This window comes from Cryptomeria japonica, chromosome 5 (assembly GCF_030272615.1).
Source record: "Cryptomeria japonica chromosome 5, Sugi_1.0, whole genome shotgun sequence".
Taxonomy (NCBI): domain Eukaryota; kingdom Viridiplantae; phylum Streptophyta; class Pinopsida; order Cupressales; family Cupressaceae; genus Cryptomeria; species Cryptomeria japonica.
Genome location: NC_081409.1, coordinates 266,543,390 through 266,559,299, shown reverse-complemented (window position 1 = coordinate 266,559,299; position 15,910 = coordinate 266,543,390). Strand labels below are relative to the sequence as shown.

Sequence of the window (15,910 nt, the reverse complement as noted above, 5' to 3'; positions counted from 1 at the left end):
CAAAAATAAAAAAATGCCTATGGAAGCCTTCACTCACATAAAATACACTACTCAGTTGAGCTTGAGTTATATTCCATGTTGATAAGAGTTCTAAGACAAGGGTGACTTATATAGCTTTACATGCTCTAAAAGCTTTAACGATGGGAAGAGGGTGAAAATCCTGAAGCAGTGGAGGATTGTGTTCACTCTCCATTCTCCATACTAACAAATGCTTAGAAGTTCCCATGTGCCCCTTGTTTCGTAATTATTACAAATTTACAAACATAATGAGAAAAAAATGTCATTGATGTAATGATTACTCGTAGGGAAAACCTGCAGTGACCAATAAAATAGATGGTTCATATCCCACAAAAATTAGAAAACTTATTAGAAATCCTTATGAAAGCCTTCACTTTCTTAAAATATATATAGTTGGTTTGAACTTTGAAATTGAACTAAATCGTATGGTGTTAAGAATTGTGAGACTAGAGGGACTTACGAGGCATTACATTCTAAAAAACTTAGCTAATGGGGAAAAAGGTTAGAGGGTGAAAAGATCAAAGCAGTAGATTAAATTCAATATTTATCATCCTCCTTTCCCTCTAAACAGATACTTAAGGTGTTTATGTGCTGAGTAGATCCTCTTGTCTTCTAATTACTATCAACATATTTGAGAAAAAAATATTATTTAGTGACCATTCATGAAGATTATCTTGAGATGTTTAAAAAATACATGGGTCAAAACTCCACAAAAAAAATCTAAAAAAAATACTAGATTTTTTTTTCCTAAAATTTGAAGTTAAGGCTAATAAGAAACCAGGATTTCTTTGTGAGAAGCACCAAATGGCCAATGACCAGTTTCAAATCTCATAGACTCAAAAAAAATATTAATCATGCATACAATTTGGAGAGTAAAGTGCTATCATTGCAAGCGATCTCTTGAAAATCATGAAGAATTGCAACAATAACGTGAGGTTAAAAGCCCTTCCACTCAATTACAATTGGCTCCTATAATATAAAAAGACTACGTTAATGCAATAAATTAAGGAATCAAGGATGGTGTCCATGCCATGCCCGTCTTAAACCCTCAAAACAATTACAAACCCTAGTCGCAGTAGTGGAGAAACCCTAATCGCAGCAATCACGAAACCCTAGTCACAGCAAACTAATCATAGATTTATATGGGTAATTAAAATGCAAGGGCTGACTCTTATGTGGCACCTTAGTTGATGAGTTCCAAAATTAAGAATAAATTGAAGTTGTTTGAAGACCGACCCCTAAAATGCTATCATCATCCACAGAGAATTAAAATAAATTTTAAATGTTTATGTAAGAGGCCGACATCTTGGGAATAGATGCCACCCTTATGAAAAGACATATGAGTGGGTATAAAAGAAAGAGGAGGGAGAAGGGGGGCATAAAAAAAGAGAAGATCACTTTTATTTTAGAACAAATTTAGAAGAGCAGCACGGACATTAAGCAGAGCAGTGATCATTCATGGGCTGCGACTAAGATAATCTAAGTACAATGAGAATAACTTAAATTAAAGAAGATGAAATATTATATGATTTAATAGCATGGATAGAGATAAGCAACCGCAAACTTGAACCTGGAAACTACAGTTGCAGATGTATAATCAAGCAGATCAGACATTCTGACAGATATAATCTGCACCTAGAGAATTAGCAAAAGGTACTACTGATACCCTACATACTCATAGGCTAAGTCACAAGGTTCGAATTCAAATTCGAATTCGACAGCCATGAAATTCGGATGAAATTCGACAAGGGAAAAATTTGGAAAAAAATTCGCCTTCTATAATTTTGTTTATTTTTAAATATATGTATACTTCTAATAAATTATCAGAATAGCGACCCGTGTTGGAGAAAATCCTAGGGCGACCCAGCAGTTGCAGACACCCATGACCCAATAGATATAAAGCATATACAAAGAATACCCATGACCAGCTGAATTGTGTTTAGAGGCGGATAGCAGTGCTTTATAGAGGAAATTCGATTAAATTCGATTTTTTTTATAGAAGTTTGAAATTCGATTAAATTCGAACCTCATCCATGAAAATCGCTGTATCCTGTGACTTAGCTCATAGGGACGTATGGAGCAGAAGTAAAGAATTATCAATAAAGAGAATAGAATAAGAATAATCAAGTGAACAGCATCAATAAGAGTTGCAGACTCAGAAGAGATATATTAGGCAGCAGTTTAATATTTATTAAATATTGTGGCTCTAATTCAAGGAATATCATTCCTATTCAGACCAGATATAAAGGACATCAAATCAAACAACAGCAGATCATCTCAGTAGTAACATAATTATCCTGAGCAGCAGCACCTATAACAGCAGTTCCAAAATTGAAATCAGACCAGCGAAAAGATCAGATCAGAACTATTGTTAAGTTACAGGCTATATCATTCTATTCTTGGGAAAAATATGAGGTGATTTTGAAAAGGGACATTACAGTCCAAGGCATGTGGTGTAATGCTGAAAAGATGCCTTGGTAAAAAGAGTGGTCCAAGTGTAGAATGCCAAACTGTAATAAGGCAGGCCATAACTCGGAGAACATATGTGCGTGTAATAGCATGCTCAGGGCTGGGGCCTGTTCCTTAAGAAAACAGCCTAGGATTGGTTATTTCCTAGTTATCTTTAACCAAAAATAGAATTAAAAAGGATGAAAATGATGATGTAACAGCTTTTTTCTTTTTTCCAGACAAAGTTGTTGGGAAGTAAAAGAAATGCAGAAAAAGAGAATGTGTTATAACTTTTCCTGAGACAAAGAAAAATAAATAAAGATGATCTATAATTTGGAGGATAAGAAAAATAAATAAAGATGATCTATAATTTGGAGGATATGCGCACATGTAATACCATGTTCAGGGCTCGGTGATGTTCTGAGTAATCCTTAAAAAAAATGAAGGATGAAAATGAGATAGTATACTGTGTACATTTTTATAGAAATGAAAATGCTTTTGTAATGTCCCAACTTTGAATAGAATTTAATGGTAAATAATAACAATAAAATTAAAATGCAAAAGAATAAAAATTAAAATATAAAAGAATATAATTAAATATAATTAAAATTTAATTAAAGTAATGAATGGTCAAAAGACATGGAATGAAAAGTTGTGACTCCCTCAAACATGAGATATAAAAGGGAGAAGAGAACTTCATTTGAGAGGGGGATAATTTGGGAATCAGAAGTGCAGATCAGATTTAAATAAGAAGTGGAGATCTGATTGTGAAAGGTTGTGTCGCTTTCAAAGGGCATAAATAATGAAGAGATGCACTCTTTTAAAGGGTGCTAACGGTGAAATGGTGTGTCTCTTGCCAAAGGGTGTAAATGATGAAGAAGTGTGATCTCTCTCTCACATTGAGAAATATAGAGGAAAGGAATCAAAATGCTCCAGTGACATCACCATCAATCAGATCAGATCAGAACTGTTATTAAGTTTCAGGCAGTAACATCTTTGTTCTTGGTGGTATGCATGGGGATGTGCTGAATATGTATGTTTAATATATGAAGCCTGATAATGTTCTTATGCATAATTTAGTAGTAATATTAATATAGACTGCAATATGTATGATAGTCATACTTAATTTCATATATATTCATAATACGTGAGAAGTTAGTATATTCATAGCCTAATCCTTGCTTTGCTGCTAATGCCTACTCTAGGAAATGGATGTGGAATTGTTAGGGAAAGGTGGTATTAATACCTCGCGAGGTAGATAAGACTTGTGGTGTAATGGACATGTGCTACATCATACAAAGGTAATGGATAAGGCCTGCAGTGGAATGGGCATATGTTAAATCATACAAAGGCACTACTTGTGGAGGATGGTTTTTTGGCGCTCTAACAAAGATACTTTTCAATCTCTGCTAAGATTGATCATTAGGATTGATTAGGGATTAGACTTGGCTATGTTGATTATTCCTTGTATGATGTATGCTAATTGTTCCCCAGAGCTAACAAATGCATAATAAAATATAATAAGTATGATGAGATGTGTTTAATTATTGGAAAATAGGCTATCTCCTAATAGGGGACATTACAACTTTTTGGGTTTCCATATAAAGAAAAGACAAAGACCTAGGAAATAAAAATTGACAGAAATGAGATTTAAATATTAGAGAGAAAAATAAAATCATTATCCTGGAGGCAAAGGCAATAGATACTGCATTCATTTATTGATATAATGTGGTTATTTAAATGTATAGATGATTTGAAATATAGAAATTGGCAACCAAATCTATGGATGATGATTCGAACTCAAAAATTTAAATACAAATATTAGTGGTCCAAAGTCCAGAAACACCTTTACACGCTCAAAGTTATGTGTGCATACTGTTGGGCTGAGAAATGATGGCAGCCATGGATTTGAATATCAACTGGGTTAGATTTGGAAATGACTAGGAAACATAGACTGAAATAAATAAACAGGATCTAATATCGAAGATAACGAAGAAAAGGAAAAGCAATGGCATGGAGACATCACTGAGATGGCCTGTGTGACTTCTTTAGGAAAGAATCAGTCTGTTGTATGTACTCTTTGCATCCTGTATTGATAAACAAAAGTAATTTAATCAAAGTCTCTTTCTCCTATCCAGAAAAAAGATGTACTTTGGTTAGTTGATTTACAATTGCTAGAGTATAATGCTCCTAGGTCGTTGATCTTGTCCAGTGATTAGATGTAGGCTCATTGATCTCCAATTGTACTATAGAAATGTAGCATTATCGGGAGAGCAAAATTGTTTTCAATTTCACTTTTTTTTCCAAGTTAATCATATTTACATTGCATGTAAATGAGGTATAATCTTTACATGAGCTATATATGACGTCTATGATTTATTAATTTCCTTTGGTATTTTGTATCTTTTGACATTGTCTATATTAGGACTAAATGTTCAGTTTCAGTATGCTATTGGGAAGGTAATTTAATTTTTTACTTCTTGTCACCTGCACTCTACTTTTAAGCCGGTTTCCCTTATAGCTGAATAAAAGTTAAAATACCTATTGGTAGCTTTATGTAAACTGGAAATGAAGAGACAGTATAATAGGATGCTATTCTCTAAATTGCAATATCATTGGAACAACATTAGATCTCTGTCTAATTGTTCGTAATAAACAACGGTGGTATGGGCCTTGAGCCATGGAAGTTATATCAAGAACAAGCTCTCTTGACTAGACTGGAATTGACGCTTGATGTAAACTTCTGTATAAAATTTTATCATTTTGGTTTTGGGCTCAGAGATACGCTGATTAATCAATTTCAATTGTTGCAAGAACTAATAAACTATAATATGATAGGTTCAATGATTCAAGAAACTAGGGATAAGGTTAAGCATAATTCCATTTATTGCTATATGTGAACCTAGTTTTGAAGAGGAATACATTAATTTGAATTTTCTTCCATCAGATGAAGCTGGAGCTCCTTAGGGAAGTCACAGTCGAGGCCATGCATGGCTGGGAACAGAATTTACAGCTTCATGACCAAGAAATAGATATTTATCAAAGATTTCTTGAGTTGGCACTGAGCATCTTTGGAAAGTTTGCTTTTGGTAGTGATTTAAAAAGCTCTATGAATGAGATTTTTCTTAGTTTCGGTCGGTATCTTTATAACAGGAGACATGGTATATTTAGACTTGCATCTCCATTGCCTACCTTTAGGTAATTTCTGATAGAACCATACAAATGGTATAGATTATAGCTAATGTGTTAAAAATGTTTGCTTACTTGTATAAAATCTTATCATTTTGTGATATGCAACCTTTTTTTCTAAATATGAAATTAAAAATTTATTTCTCAAAAAAGGGCAGTAAAGGATAATGCCTCAATGCACAAGCTCAAGCACCAAATAGATAAAGTATTATTATCTGAAAATTGACACATCAGAATGTGGGTTAGTAACAGGAAGAGATGCATATATAAAAGATCATCAGGACAACTTTTAATATTTGCTGCTAAACAAAGTCGTCTAAGTTTGGTTGTAACCAGCACATACTTTCAGCAGGTCAGCCCAGGCAACAGGCTGTGCTTGCAATGTGGTATCAGGTTATTGGGTCAAAAATCCATCTATATAGCCTTTCCAACACCATCACCAGCCTGTCACATCCTTCAACCCGGTGGGATTCAAACCCTTATCCTACAGCCTGCCAGTGGCTGGTCTTACCATTGCACCTGCATATGTTTCTGAGCATTAGCTCTCATGGTTTCATGTTAAGGTGTTTATTGAACAGTTTGTGGGAGAATAGTAGGTATACAATGTATAGAAAATAGTTTAATGTATATGTAGTGCATAGATGCTGAAACCATCTACAAATCTTGCCTAAATAAGTTTTATGCTGATACACTAAATGGAAACTAGATGGAATCTCATGGGAATTTGACAGGAAGTGTAGGAACAATAACAAAATCTGATTAAAGTTAAAAAGTTAATTTTTCCATGGGCTGCCTATAATTTTTTATTCCCTTTTGCACAGCTGTTCAAAAGTACATGTCAAATAAGCAGTTGGGTGGTGGAATGGGAAAGTATAATATTTTATTAGGATTCAACTTTGTAGTTTTTAAGTCAATTTCGTTGACCTATATTTTATGAGTAGTGGTTTATTATAAGAACTTATCTCTCATAAGTACAAATGGTTCACTTAGTAGTTAGCACTCTTTGCATCTACGTGAATCAGTACTACTCCAACTCAAATGGACTTAAACGTAAAATTTCCCAAGATCAAGCCCACTTAACTTGCCACCACATGATTGCATGTGAATATTCATCAACCTGTGGAAAGTTTTAAGTACTATTCTTTATCAACTAGGAAATTTTAGGAGTGCGTCATACTGGTGCAGCTTTACACCATACAGAATGCTATAGAATTTTCAAGATTCTAGCATATCCAATTCAATTTTACACTGTTACATATGGTGTAAGGCTGTAGAGACATGCCAGCATAGTCAATTCCAAAAAAAATAGTCATTAATATTTCACCATTTTCTCTTTGGGAAATTTCTCCCATGTGAAAATCCCTATTAATCAATCTTTCTTTTGGCTAGGCATCGACTTTTTTAAAATATGCTAGGTTTAGGTGGATTGCCAAGACTCATTTAATGGAATGAAATCCCCTGGTGGACTTATACAAGAGGGGTCTTATTTACCAACTGTCATTCGTTTCCACGTTAATCAATCCTCTCTTTTTTGCCATGCATCAACCAGTTTTTAATTTTTAATATGCTACGTTCATGTGGATTGCCAAGACCCATTTGATGGAATGAAATCCTCTTGTGGACTTCTACAAGGTTTTATTCAACAAGTGCCATCTGGGATCTAAACACACAACATTATGCCGGCTAATCTTTCTTTAATTAATAACAGTAACTTCCAGTGATGAGGAAGAGGAGGAAAGACTTGTAGAAAAAAGGTAATTTCTATCTTTGTTCAATTATTATCAGTAACTCTAATCACAAGGAAGAGGAAGGTTTAATAGCAAAGACGTAATGTAATTCATTTTGGAATAGAATGCTGAGGAAGAACAACAGCAACCATGCTATTCATGCTCAGACAAGCGCCTCTATTCTTGCATGTGTTAAAGCTGAATTTTCAGTCAGAGGGTAATGGCAATCGGTATATATATTTAGTTTATGTCTAGTCTTGAAAGCTTGTTTCAAAACAAACCGCATTGAGTATATATATTTAGAATTAACTGTTAATTTTAGAAGCTTCTAATTAATAATTAAATGAAATGTTATTCTGAACTTCCAATAGTTGTATCAAATATTAAAATTAAATATTTATATTTGTTGTCCACGGGCCTACTGTTGAGCTAAAAGTAGGGGGCACTTACTAAGATGAGATCCAGGTCCAATATAGAATATTAAGTTATCAACTGTGGTGGTTGTGTACTCACTAGATCTACTACGTAATCTTTACTTTTGTTATCAAAAGTTTTTTCAGCTAAAAATTAATTATATTTCTTACGTTGTGAACTAGAAAGAATGGCCTCTTATTGTGTATACGTAAAGAAACTTACATTCTTAAATTTTTTCTGTTCTAGAGTATATAGTTTTGTAATACCACCTGCAATACCAAGAGGATAAAATCTGACAAGCTTATTATTGTCTGGGACTGTGAGCAGATCAAAAGTTGCTGCTCAGCAGATTGTGGAAGATGAAGGCCAACTCCGAAGGATTGCAATGGACCTTTTGGAAAATGAACTGGCACATCAACATTTTGAGCCAGATGGAAATGAGAGCTTGCTTACATCAATGCTTCTGTTGCTCAAGGAAGAAAATCTGAATGAGAAGCAGATTGTTGACAATTGTATAACTTTTTTACTTGTTGGGCATGAAACTACTGCCATCCTTCTTACATGGACCACATATCTCTTATCTGTTCATCCAAATTGGCAAGAAAAAGCCCGGATTGAAGCTGCAGAGTTGTGGCAGAAGCATGATCCATTGACCTTGCCAGATTTAGGACATTTGAAGACTCTGAATATGATATTATTGGAGTCACTTCGCATGTATCCACCACAACCTTTAATTGGGAGAGCTTGCATCAAAGAAAATTCTGTGGGAGAGTTTCTGATCCCAGAGAAACTCGAGGTTGTCATGCCTATCCCTGCCCTCCATTATTCCAAGGAGTACTGGGGTGATGATCCTGAGGAATTCAGGCCTGAAAGATTTGCCAATGGATTGGCTCATGCTTGTAAGAATCCATTTACTTTCTTACCCTTTGGCACGGGTCCAAGAACATGTATTGGCCAATCCTTTGCCTTTGCAGAGGCAAAACTTGTTATGGCAATGATGCTGTATAGATTTTCTTGGAAGATAAGTCCCCATTATAGGCATTGCCCTGATATCATAAGCTTGACACTACGTCCAAGTTTTGGCATGCCAATTATAATGGAAAAATTGGTATCTTCATGACGATTAAAGCAGTTTGAGTGGTTAGTATGGGCACTTACCATCCCATTATCAATGTTCTAATCTTGTAGACATGTTGCTAAATTTACACTGAAGATCTCTTATGTTGCGGAAAGGTTACCATGTAATTTCTTCATCAACGAAAAAATTGTTTGAGAAGATGCTGTAAGTAATCACTATAGTCTATGTATCATGTATGGAGGTCCATGTACAGATTCAAGATGTTCTTGTCAAATTTGTATGAGAATTTTGATTTGTACATATTGCAGATTTTTGGATACACTATACTTTTTACAAATTATATCTGTCAAAAAATGCAAAGGAAAAATTTCTCTTACTCTTTTGAGTGCTCTTAATTGAATTTATTTTCCAGTAATCTATCTGCTAATAACGTTTTGATTTCTTAACAACCATTTACAATTGATGCAATTGATTGACATAAGATAGATTTCATATCTTTAATAGTAGACCATAGTTTTCTGGGAATTCTAGGTTATATATTTGACATGGGTGCCACTTTTTAACACAAAGAAAACTACTATCCAAAATGCCACTTTAAATTTGCCTTGACAAACTCCTTCTGGAGCTCTAGGATGAAATAATCTTAAATGAATAATGGAAATTATGGAGGAATACATTAGTATTAGTCCATCCAGAAACATAGTAATCTTCATAAGCTACAATTTGTGTTCAAGGTAATCTTGCTAAGGGCTAATCTAGGTTGTTAGAATCGATTCAGCCTCAGGTGTCTGGAGACAAGAAATAGACTGACTATTTTCCCTTTAGATGTTTCAAATACAGGAAGTTTGGACATAAAGAAAGAGTTTGAGGGAAATGAAATGAAAATATGGCAAATTGCATAGAGGATGGTAGGAAGGTGCGGATCAATGAAGATACAGATTTCCAGAATATGAAAACCAAAAGAAGTAAAATCAGAGAGGTAGGAGGGATTGTAATAGAGAAACCATGGAAAATTCTATGAAGATAAAGACTCGGGGAAAAACAAAAAAAAGAAGTAAAGCCTAAAAAATGATCATGGAAAGTGAAGACAAAAATGAAAATCAAGTAAATACCAGGTCTCTCAAAATAGTGATCCTAAAAGGAATTGTAAAATTAATATTTAAGTCATTTAGCTAGGAATCAAACAAAAAGCTGAGATTGGTAAGGGACTAGAGGAGTTCAAAGAAACAGAAGGGCAAAACCGTCACTTGGTTGGAGAATGTTCACAAATAGAAATATCCAATTCCAAAGAATGGAATGGTAAGGATGAGTTCCAACTTTGTGGGGAGAATTCATTTAGAAGCCGCCAAGCAAGCAGAACCTACAGTAACTATTACGAAAAATCTTGAGAAATGTAGTCAGTATTGTGATCACGTTAGCTATCAAATCTCTGCATTGGGAGCCATCGAAAGACCCTTAATGTTTTTTTTTTGAATTGGTGGAAAGGAAAGGCTTAACACCTAGAGGCAATGAAAATTCTAAGTCGGAATGTCAAGAGTCTTGAATTCCTTAAGATAATCTCTTTTAGTTAAGCAACTAGGTGAAATAGACAAACTTAAAATGGTACTGTTACAAGAAATTAAAATTGCATCCAACTCATTCTGAATTGTAGCATAAGTGTGGAGAAAATATAAATGCAATGTTGAAAGTTCAAGCGGAAGTGTGTGCAGATTGGATGTGGTTTGGAATCCTATGAATGTCAAAAATATGAGCATTCCCCAATCATCTTTTTGTCTTAATTTGTCGTCACATTCTGAAGGTACCCATCTTTTAACTTGCTGAGTGCATTGATCGATTTGCTGATGACAAGGTGAAAAATGATGCGAGTTTTGTAGTTTGATCAGGGAGTTTTTCAATGTTGACTTCAAGTTTAATGTCCATGGTGTTAGTCATGTCATCATTTGATGCTAATGAGAGTGTAATTGATATTGTCTTCTAATGCAGGGGCATTGACCCTTTCTTTTCTTTTGCGTTCTGTTCCTTGTTTTCGTAGTTAGATTTTTGTGTTCTTGTTTCTCATTTTGCTTTGCCGAGCTGTTCAAAACAGAATCTTCTTGTCCTTTCTCTTTCAGACATGTTGTTGAAATTTAGGAGAATCTCATGGGAGTTTGTTGGAGGATATTCTCACATCATACTCCTCCGATTTGCTTATTTGGCAGAGTCTGTCTTGACACGTGGTTGTGTGAGTTAAGGACGTTGGCAAAACTCCCATGGAACAAACAGATCTGAAACGGTGAGAGGAGACTGTTTTTTTTGGGGGGGAGAAGGTTAACAGAATCACGGGTGGGGGAGAGAAGTCTATCTTCAGCAGAGGAAGGCAAATGTTCTTTGGGAGAGAGATTGTACAGAGTAGGATAGGTTTTCAAATCTCTGCATAATTGGATAGAACAGACCCTTGTAATGGGAAATGTAATTAGGCATTTTGGGTTGTATTGATTCAATAAAAGAGTTTGTGATTGATACCCTATATACTAGCCTACTTCATATTGCAGAAATAAATCAATGAGAAGTTATGTTTCATGCTTTACCTAATCGTGTATCTACTTTACTCTGTTAAGTTCATGGAACTCCAATCGCTCTTGTTAGTTACCATCTTAGTTCAAAGCTCTTGTCACCATTGATGCAGGGAGTTTTCTGTTGGGATAGTTTGCTCATAATTTGGAAGTCGACTATCATTGTTTGTATAGAAGGTTTCTGCTGCTGTTGAAAATCGCTAACCTTGCAAAGTCTTCGTCAACTCTTTTCTAAAGTGCTTTGTTGTCTCTAGCTGATCATGCTCGCCATTATCTTGGTATTAGAGTAGCAAGAGATTGGGTATTGTGGTGTGGGCAGAATGTTACCAAGGAGAATGCACAGAGGAGGTTGTTAGAGTTTAGGTGACTCTACAACACCCCTAGGATCAAAGAAAGAGCAAGATAACTTCCACAAGAGAATGGCAAGAAGATTGCATCACAATGCAAGATGATAATATTGCTAATGGACATAAAAATGTACATAATGAACCTTGCATACATGGCAAGGTGAATAAACAAGATGCTGACAAGTGTCATCATACTATGAAATGCACAACCTATCACCCACATAAGGTGGAAAAGTGCTAGTGTGATAAGACTAATAAAGGTGGAAGATCCACTTAAGGTGGATAAGTGATAATTTGATAAAACCACCTAAAGTGGAGATGCTCCTAAAGTGTAAAGTGATCACTAAGTAAACTTAAGCGATATGTGTAATTATAAGGACCTAGGTGAAGTTATCACTAGGTACAACACCTTAATTATACCAACGGAGGTGCTAGAGGTGGTGGTCGAAGAGGCCATGATGAAGGGATTCTCAAAATGTTGTTGAACATTACAGCAAGATTGGATGCTATGGAGTAGGCCTAGACGAGAGGAGTTGTGGCAGATGATGTTAGTGATGTGGAAGAAGAAGAGGAGCCTCAGGTAGTTGATAATGCTCTAGTAGAACTATAAGGAGTTGAAGATAGATTAATAAAAGCAGTCATGAGTGTTGGAGCCAAGCTTAAGGTAGAGGTTCCCACCTATTCTAGAAGCCTCAATGGAGAGGAACTCATTGATTGGATCAAAAACCTGGACAAGTACTTTGAGTACGAAGGACTTCCAATTGAAAGAAGAGTCAAGTTTGTCGTACAAAGCTTAAAGGCCATGCTACCATGTGGTGGGATTATGTTTAGTTAGAAAGATGAAAGAAGAATAAGGAGAAGATAGATTCTTGGGATAGGACGGTTGCCAAACTAAAAGAAAAGTTTCTTCTTGAAGATTACCAAGCAAACCTTTTCAAAAGATAGCAAAATATTAAACAAAAGGATATGTTAGTGAAACAATATATGGAAGAGTTCTACAAATTGGTGATTTGATCTGGCCTTAGTGAAGAAGACATGGAAAAGGTAGCAAGATACCTTAATGGTTTGAAATACAGTTTGTGGGATGAGTTGAGTTTGGTGTCCCTTAGATCTCTTTAAGAAGCCAATCAGTTTGCCATTAAGGCATAAGAGAAGATTGTGAGGAAGCAAAATTAGCAAGGAAGAAATAGAGGAAGAGGCTATACAGGAAGAAGATAGTAGGTTGGTAGGGGACAATACAACCATCAAAATGAAAGGGCTAGTAGCTCCAGTGGACCAACCAATCAAGAAAGAGGAGGCTATCAAAACCAAGGAGGAAGATCATTTGGTAGAGGTGGTTATCAAGAAAGAGGGAGAGGTTTTGCTGGTAGATGTTTTGAATGCAATTAGTATGCTAGTCATAAAAGTGGGGAGTGTCTTGAGTTCTTACAAGAAGGATGTGCAAGGCTTGAAAGAAGCAATTAGATTGTGCAAGAAGACGAAGAAAGTGTGGGATCACCTTCTCATCATAACGAGGAACCTGAGGCAGGAGAATCTTTGATGTTCAAAAGAGTGTTGTTGAAGCCACCCAAGGAGAGTCAGGAATTGGCACAAAGAAGAACATTATTCAAGACCAAGTGCAAGGCTAAAGGTAAGTGTTGCAAGTTGATTATTGATAGTGGTAGTATGGATAATCTTGTGGCTGTTGAAATGGTGGATAAACTAGGCCTTAAAAGAATTAAACATCCTTTCCCTTATAAAGTGTCTTGGTTACAAAAGGGGCATCGGTTGTTGGTAGATGAGTAGGTCTTAGTGGAATTTCAAATAGGTAGATATAAGGATAGTGTGATGTGTGATATCATGCCCATGGATGTGTGTCATGTGTTGCTTGGTAGACCTTGGCAGTATGTTAGGAAGGCTTTACATGATGGAAGAAATAAGACCTCTACTTTGGAGAGGAATTGTGTAAAGCATACTTTGATGCCTTTGCAAGAACAAGAAGAGTGTAGCAATAGTAGCAACAATAGCAAGGTCATGATGGTGAGTAGAAAAGAGTTTTTACATGCCATGAAGGGTAAAGAAGTGTGGTTTTCTTTGGTACTCAAGCCCAAGGTTGTGCTTACCTCTACAAAGTTGTGTTGTTTTGTAAACACACGCCCCATTGCAAATGGGAACCCCCCTTTGCTTGTTAGATTAGTCATTTCACTTAATTTTACTTAGCTTGGAAATAGTTTTTGTCTTCTATCTCTTAGGATGATTGTAAACCCTTGCCACTTTGGAAATGCAATGATCAATCCATGGAACATGTGAAGTGAAAGGTTTATATTAGGAAAGGGTTTGAATTGCATGACTCCTTATCAAAATTTCAAGTACTAGTGAAAATGCATAGATCTTGCCTACGATCACCTTAGAGATGCAATGTTGAAAAGTGCAAAGGAAAATATGACAAATTTGAGTTAGAGTGTGGAGCTTTGTCTTGGATAAGGGTGTGATCAAGTCAAGAATTCAAGTCGAATATCCATGAATGAACTTTAGGATTGGGAATTGAGGACGAAATTGTGAGACACTTTACAAAGTCAAAAAATGTTATCAAGACAAGTTGTCCAGAATGTGAAATTTTGAAATGCTAAGTGTGGATTTGGAGAGAATTCAAAAATGTAATACCTTGACAAGAAGGGAAAATGAGGTAAATTTTAAATCCCTTGTTAATCCACACTCAAGGTGAAATTTGCATGAAAAATCCACAAAATCCTTGTCTAGGTTGTAAAATCCTTGTTTGAAATGAGGAATTCCTAAGTTGCAATTTGAAATCCAAGTTTGAAATATGGATTAATCCTCATCAAGGTCATGTTTCCCCTTCAAAATTCAAAATTGAAATTTAGAATCCAAAGTTGAAAGCTAGAAATCTAAAATTGAAAGGTGGAAATCCATGTTTAAAAGTGGGATTTCATTCAAAATTCCTTGCATGAGTGAGAAATGTGCCCACATTTTGCCCACATTTGTCCTTGGCCACCCTTATTTGCACTAGATAGCCCCTCTCTAACTTAAATTGAGTCCTTGTCACCCTTGTATTTGCACCCAAGTGTCCTAGAACAGGTTGAAATCCTACCCAACAATCCTAGAACAAGTGGAAATCATGCCTAGCAGTCCTTGGATGACCTCAAAATGCGCTCAAGAGTCCTATAAGTAGGAATCTTGCCAAGGAATAGGTCTAGGCCAACCTAGAATGGAAATTTGAAAAATCCCTTCTCCAAACGTGTGAAAAGGAATTGGTGCAAAACGTGTTGGACAAGCTGGGCAACTTGACAAGAATAAGATGATTTGTAATTTCAAAAGCATGATTAAACCTAGCCGACTTGATATGGAGTCAATACAAGAGGAAAAACAAACAAAATCTTGCCTAGGTCGGCTTTCATCAAAGAGTTTGCTATTTCTAGCATGGAGCGCTCATATAAGTAAAGATCAAAATGCCATTTCCACAAAATTCAAACAAATTCAAGGGTAGAATTAAGAACAAAATTATGAGCGAATTTGTGCAAACAAATCAAGATTTCAAGTCAAGTATGAGGTGATTACAAGAAAGCGTATTAAGGAGAAATCATGTTGATTTTGTAATCCAATACAAAATTAATCCAAGAAGGAAGCGCAACAAATTGCAGAGCAAAAGTGTGAATTCCTTCATGGCAAAGTGACAAATATCAATACAACTCAGTCCAAAACAATAAGATCGGAACAAAGGTTGCAAATTCCAGTAGACAAGTAAAACTTTATTGCCAAAAGAATCATATTCCAAGACAAGCATTGAATGAAAAGAGGGAAAATTTGAAAGATGACCTTTTCAAGAAAATCGATCATTTACAAATAGATCTCAACATTCTTCTTCAATATTTACAAACAATTTTCAGACCTAGAACATCATTTCTAGGTTTGAAACAGGAATTCTAAGTGGGAAAGTGTTAATTTCAAAAGGGTTTTGTGAAGTAAATTTTGTGAATCTTTTATGTTATTTTATTATCACAATCCTCTTGCATTTCATTTATATGTTTGGGAATCAACTTAGGGTTTCATTTACAATCATGATTCAAAGTGTTCTCTCTCTTTTAAAAATTGATGTATGGTGAATGAAGGGGGGATATTTCACACAACAACATCGACAAG

At 35.4% G+C, this 15,910-nt stretch overlaps 1 protein-coding gene across 4 annotated transcripts in view; it reads left to right on the top strand.

Moving 5' to 3' along the window:
- The window catches only part of LOC131035223 (cytochrome P450 CYP72A616), an 87,393-nt gene extending 78,200 nt beyond the window's left edge, over positions 1–9,193 (top strand). For all 4 annotated transcript variants that reach the window (XM_057966885.2, XM_057966881.2, XM_057966882.2 and 1 more), the window contains 2 exons: positions 5,414–5,664; positions 8,124–9,193. In XM_057966885.2, the coding sequence (XP_057822868.2) occupies positions 5,414–5,664; positions 8,124–8,916 (1,044 nt within the window). In that variant the 3' untranslated portion in view covers positions 8,917–9,193. The remainder of the gene's footprint in view (positions 1–5,413; positions 5,665–8,123) is intronic.
- Positions 9,194–15,910: the final 6,717 nt, after the last annotated feature.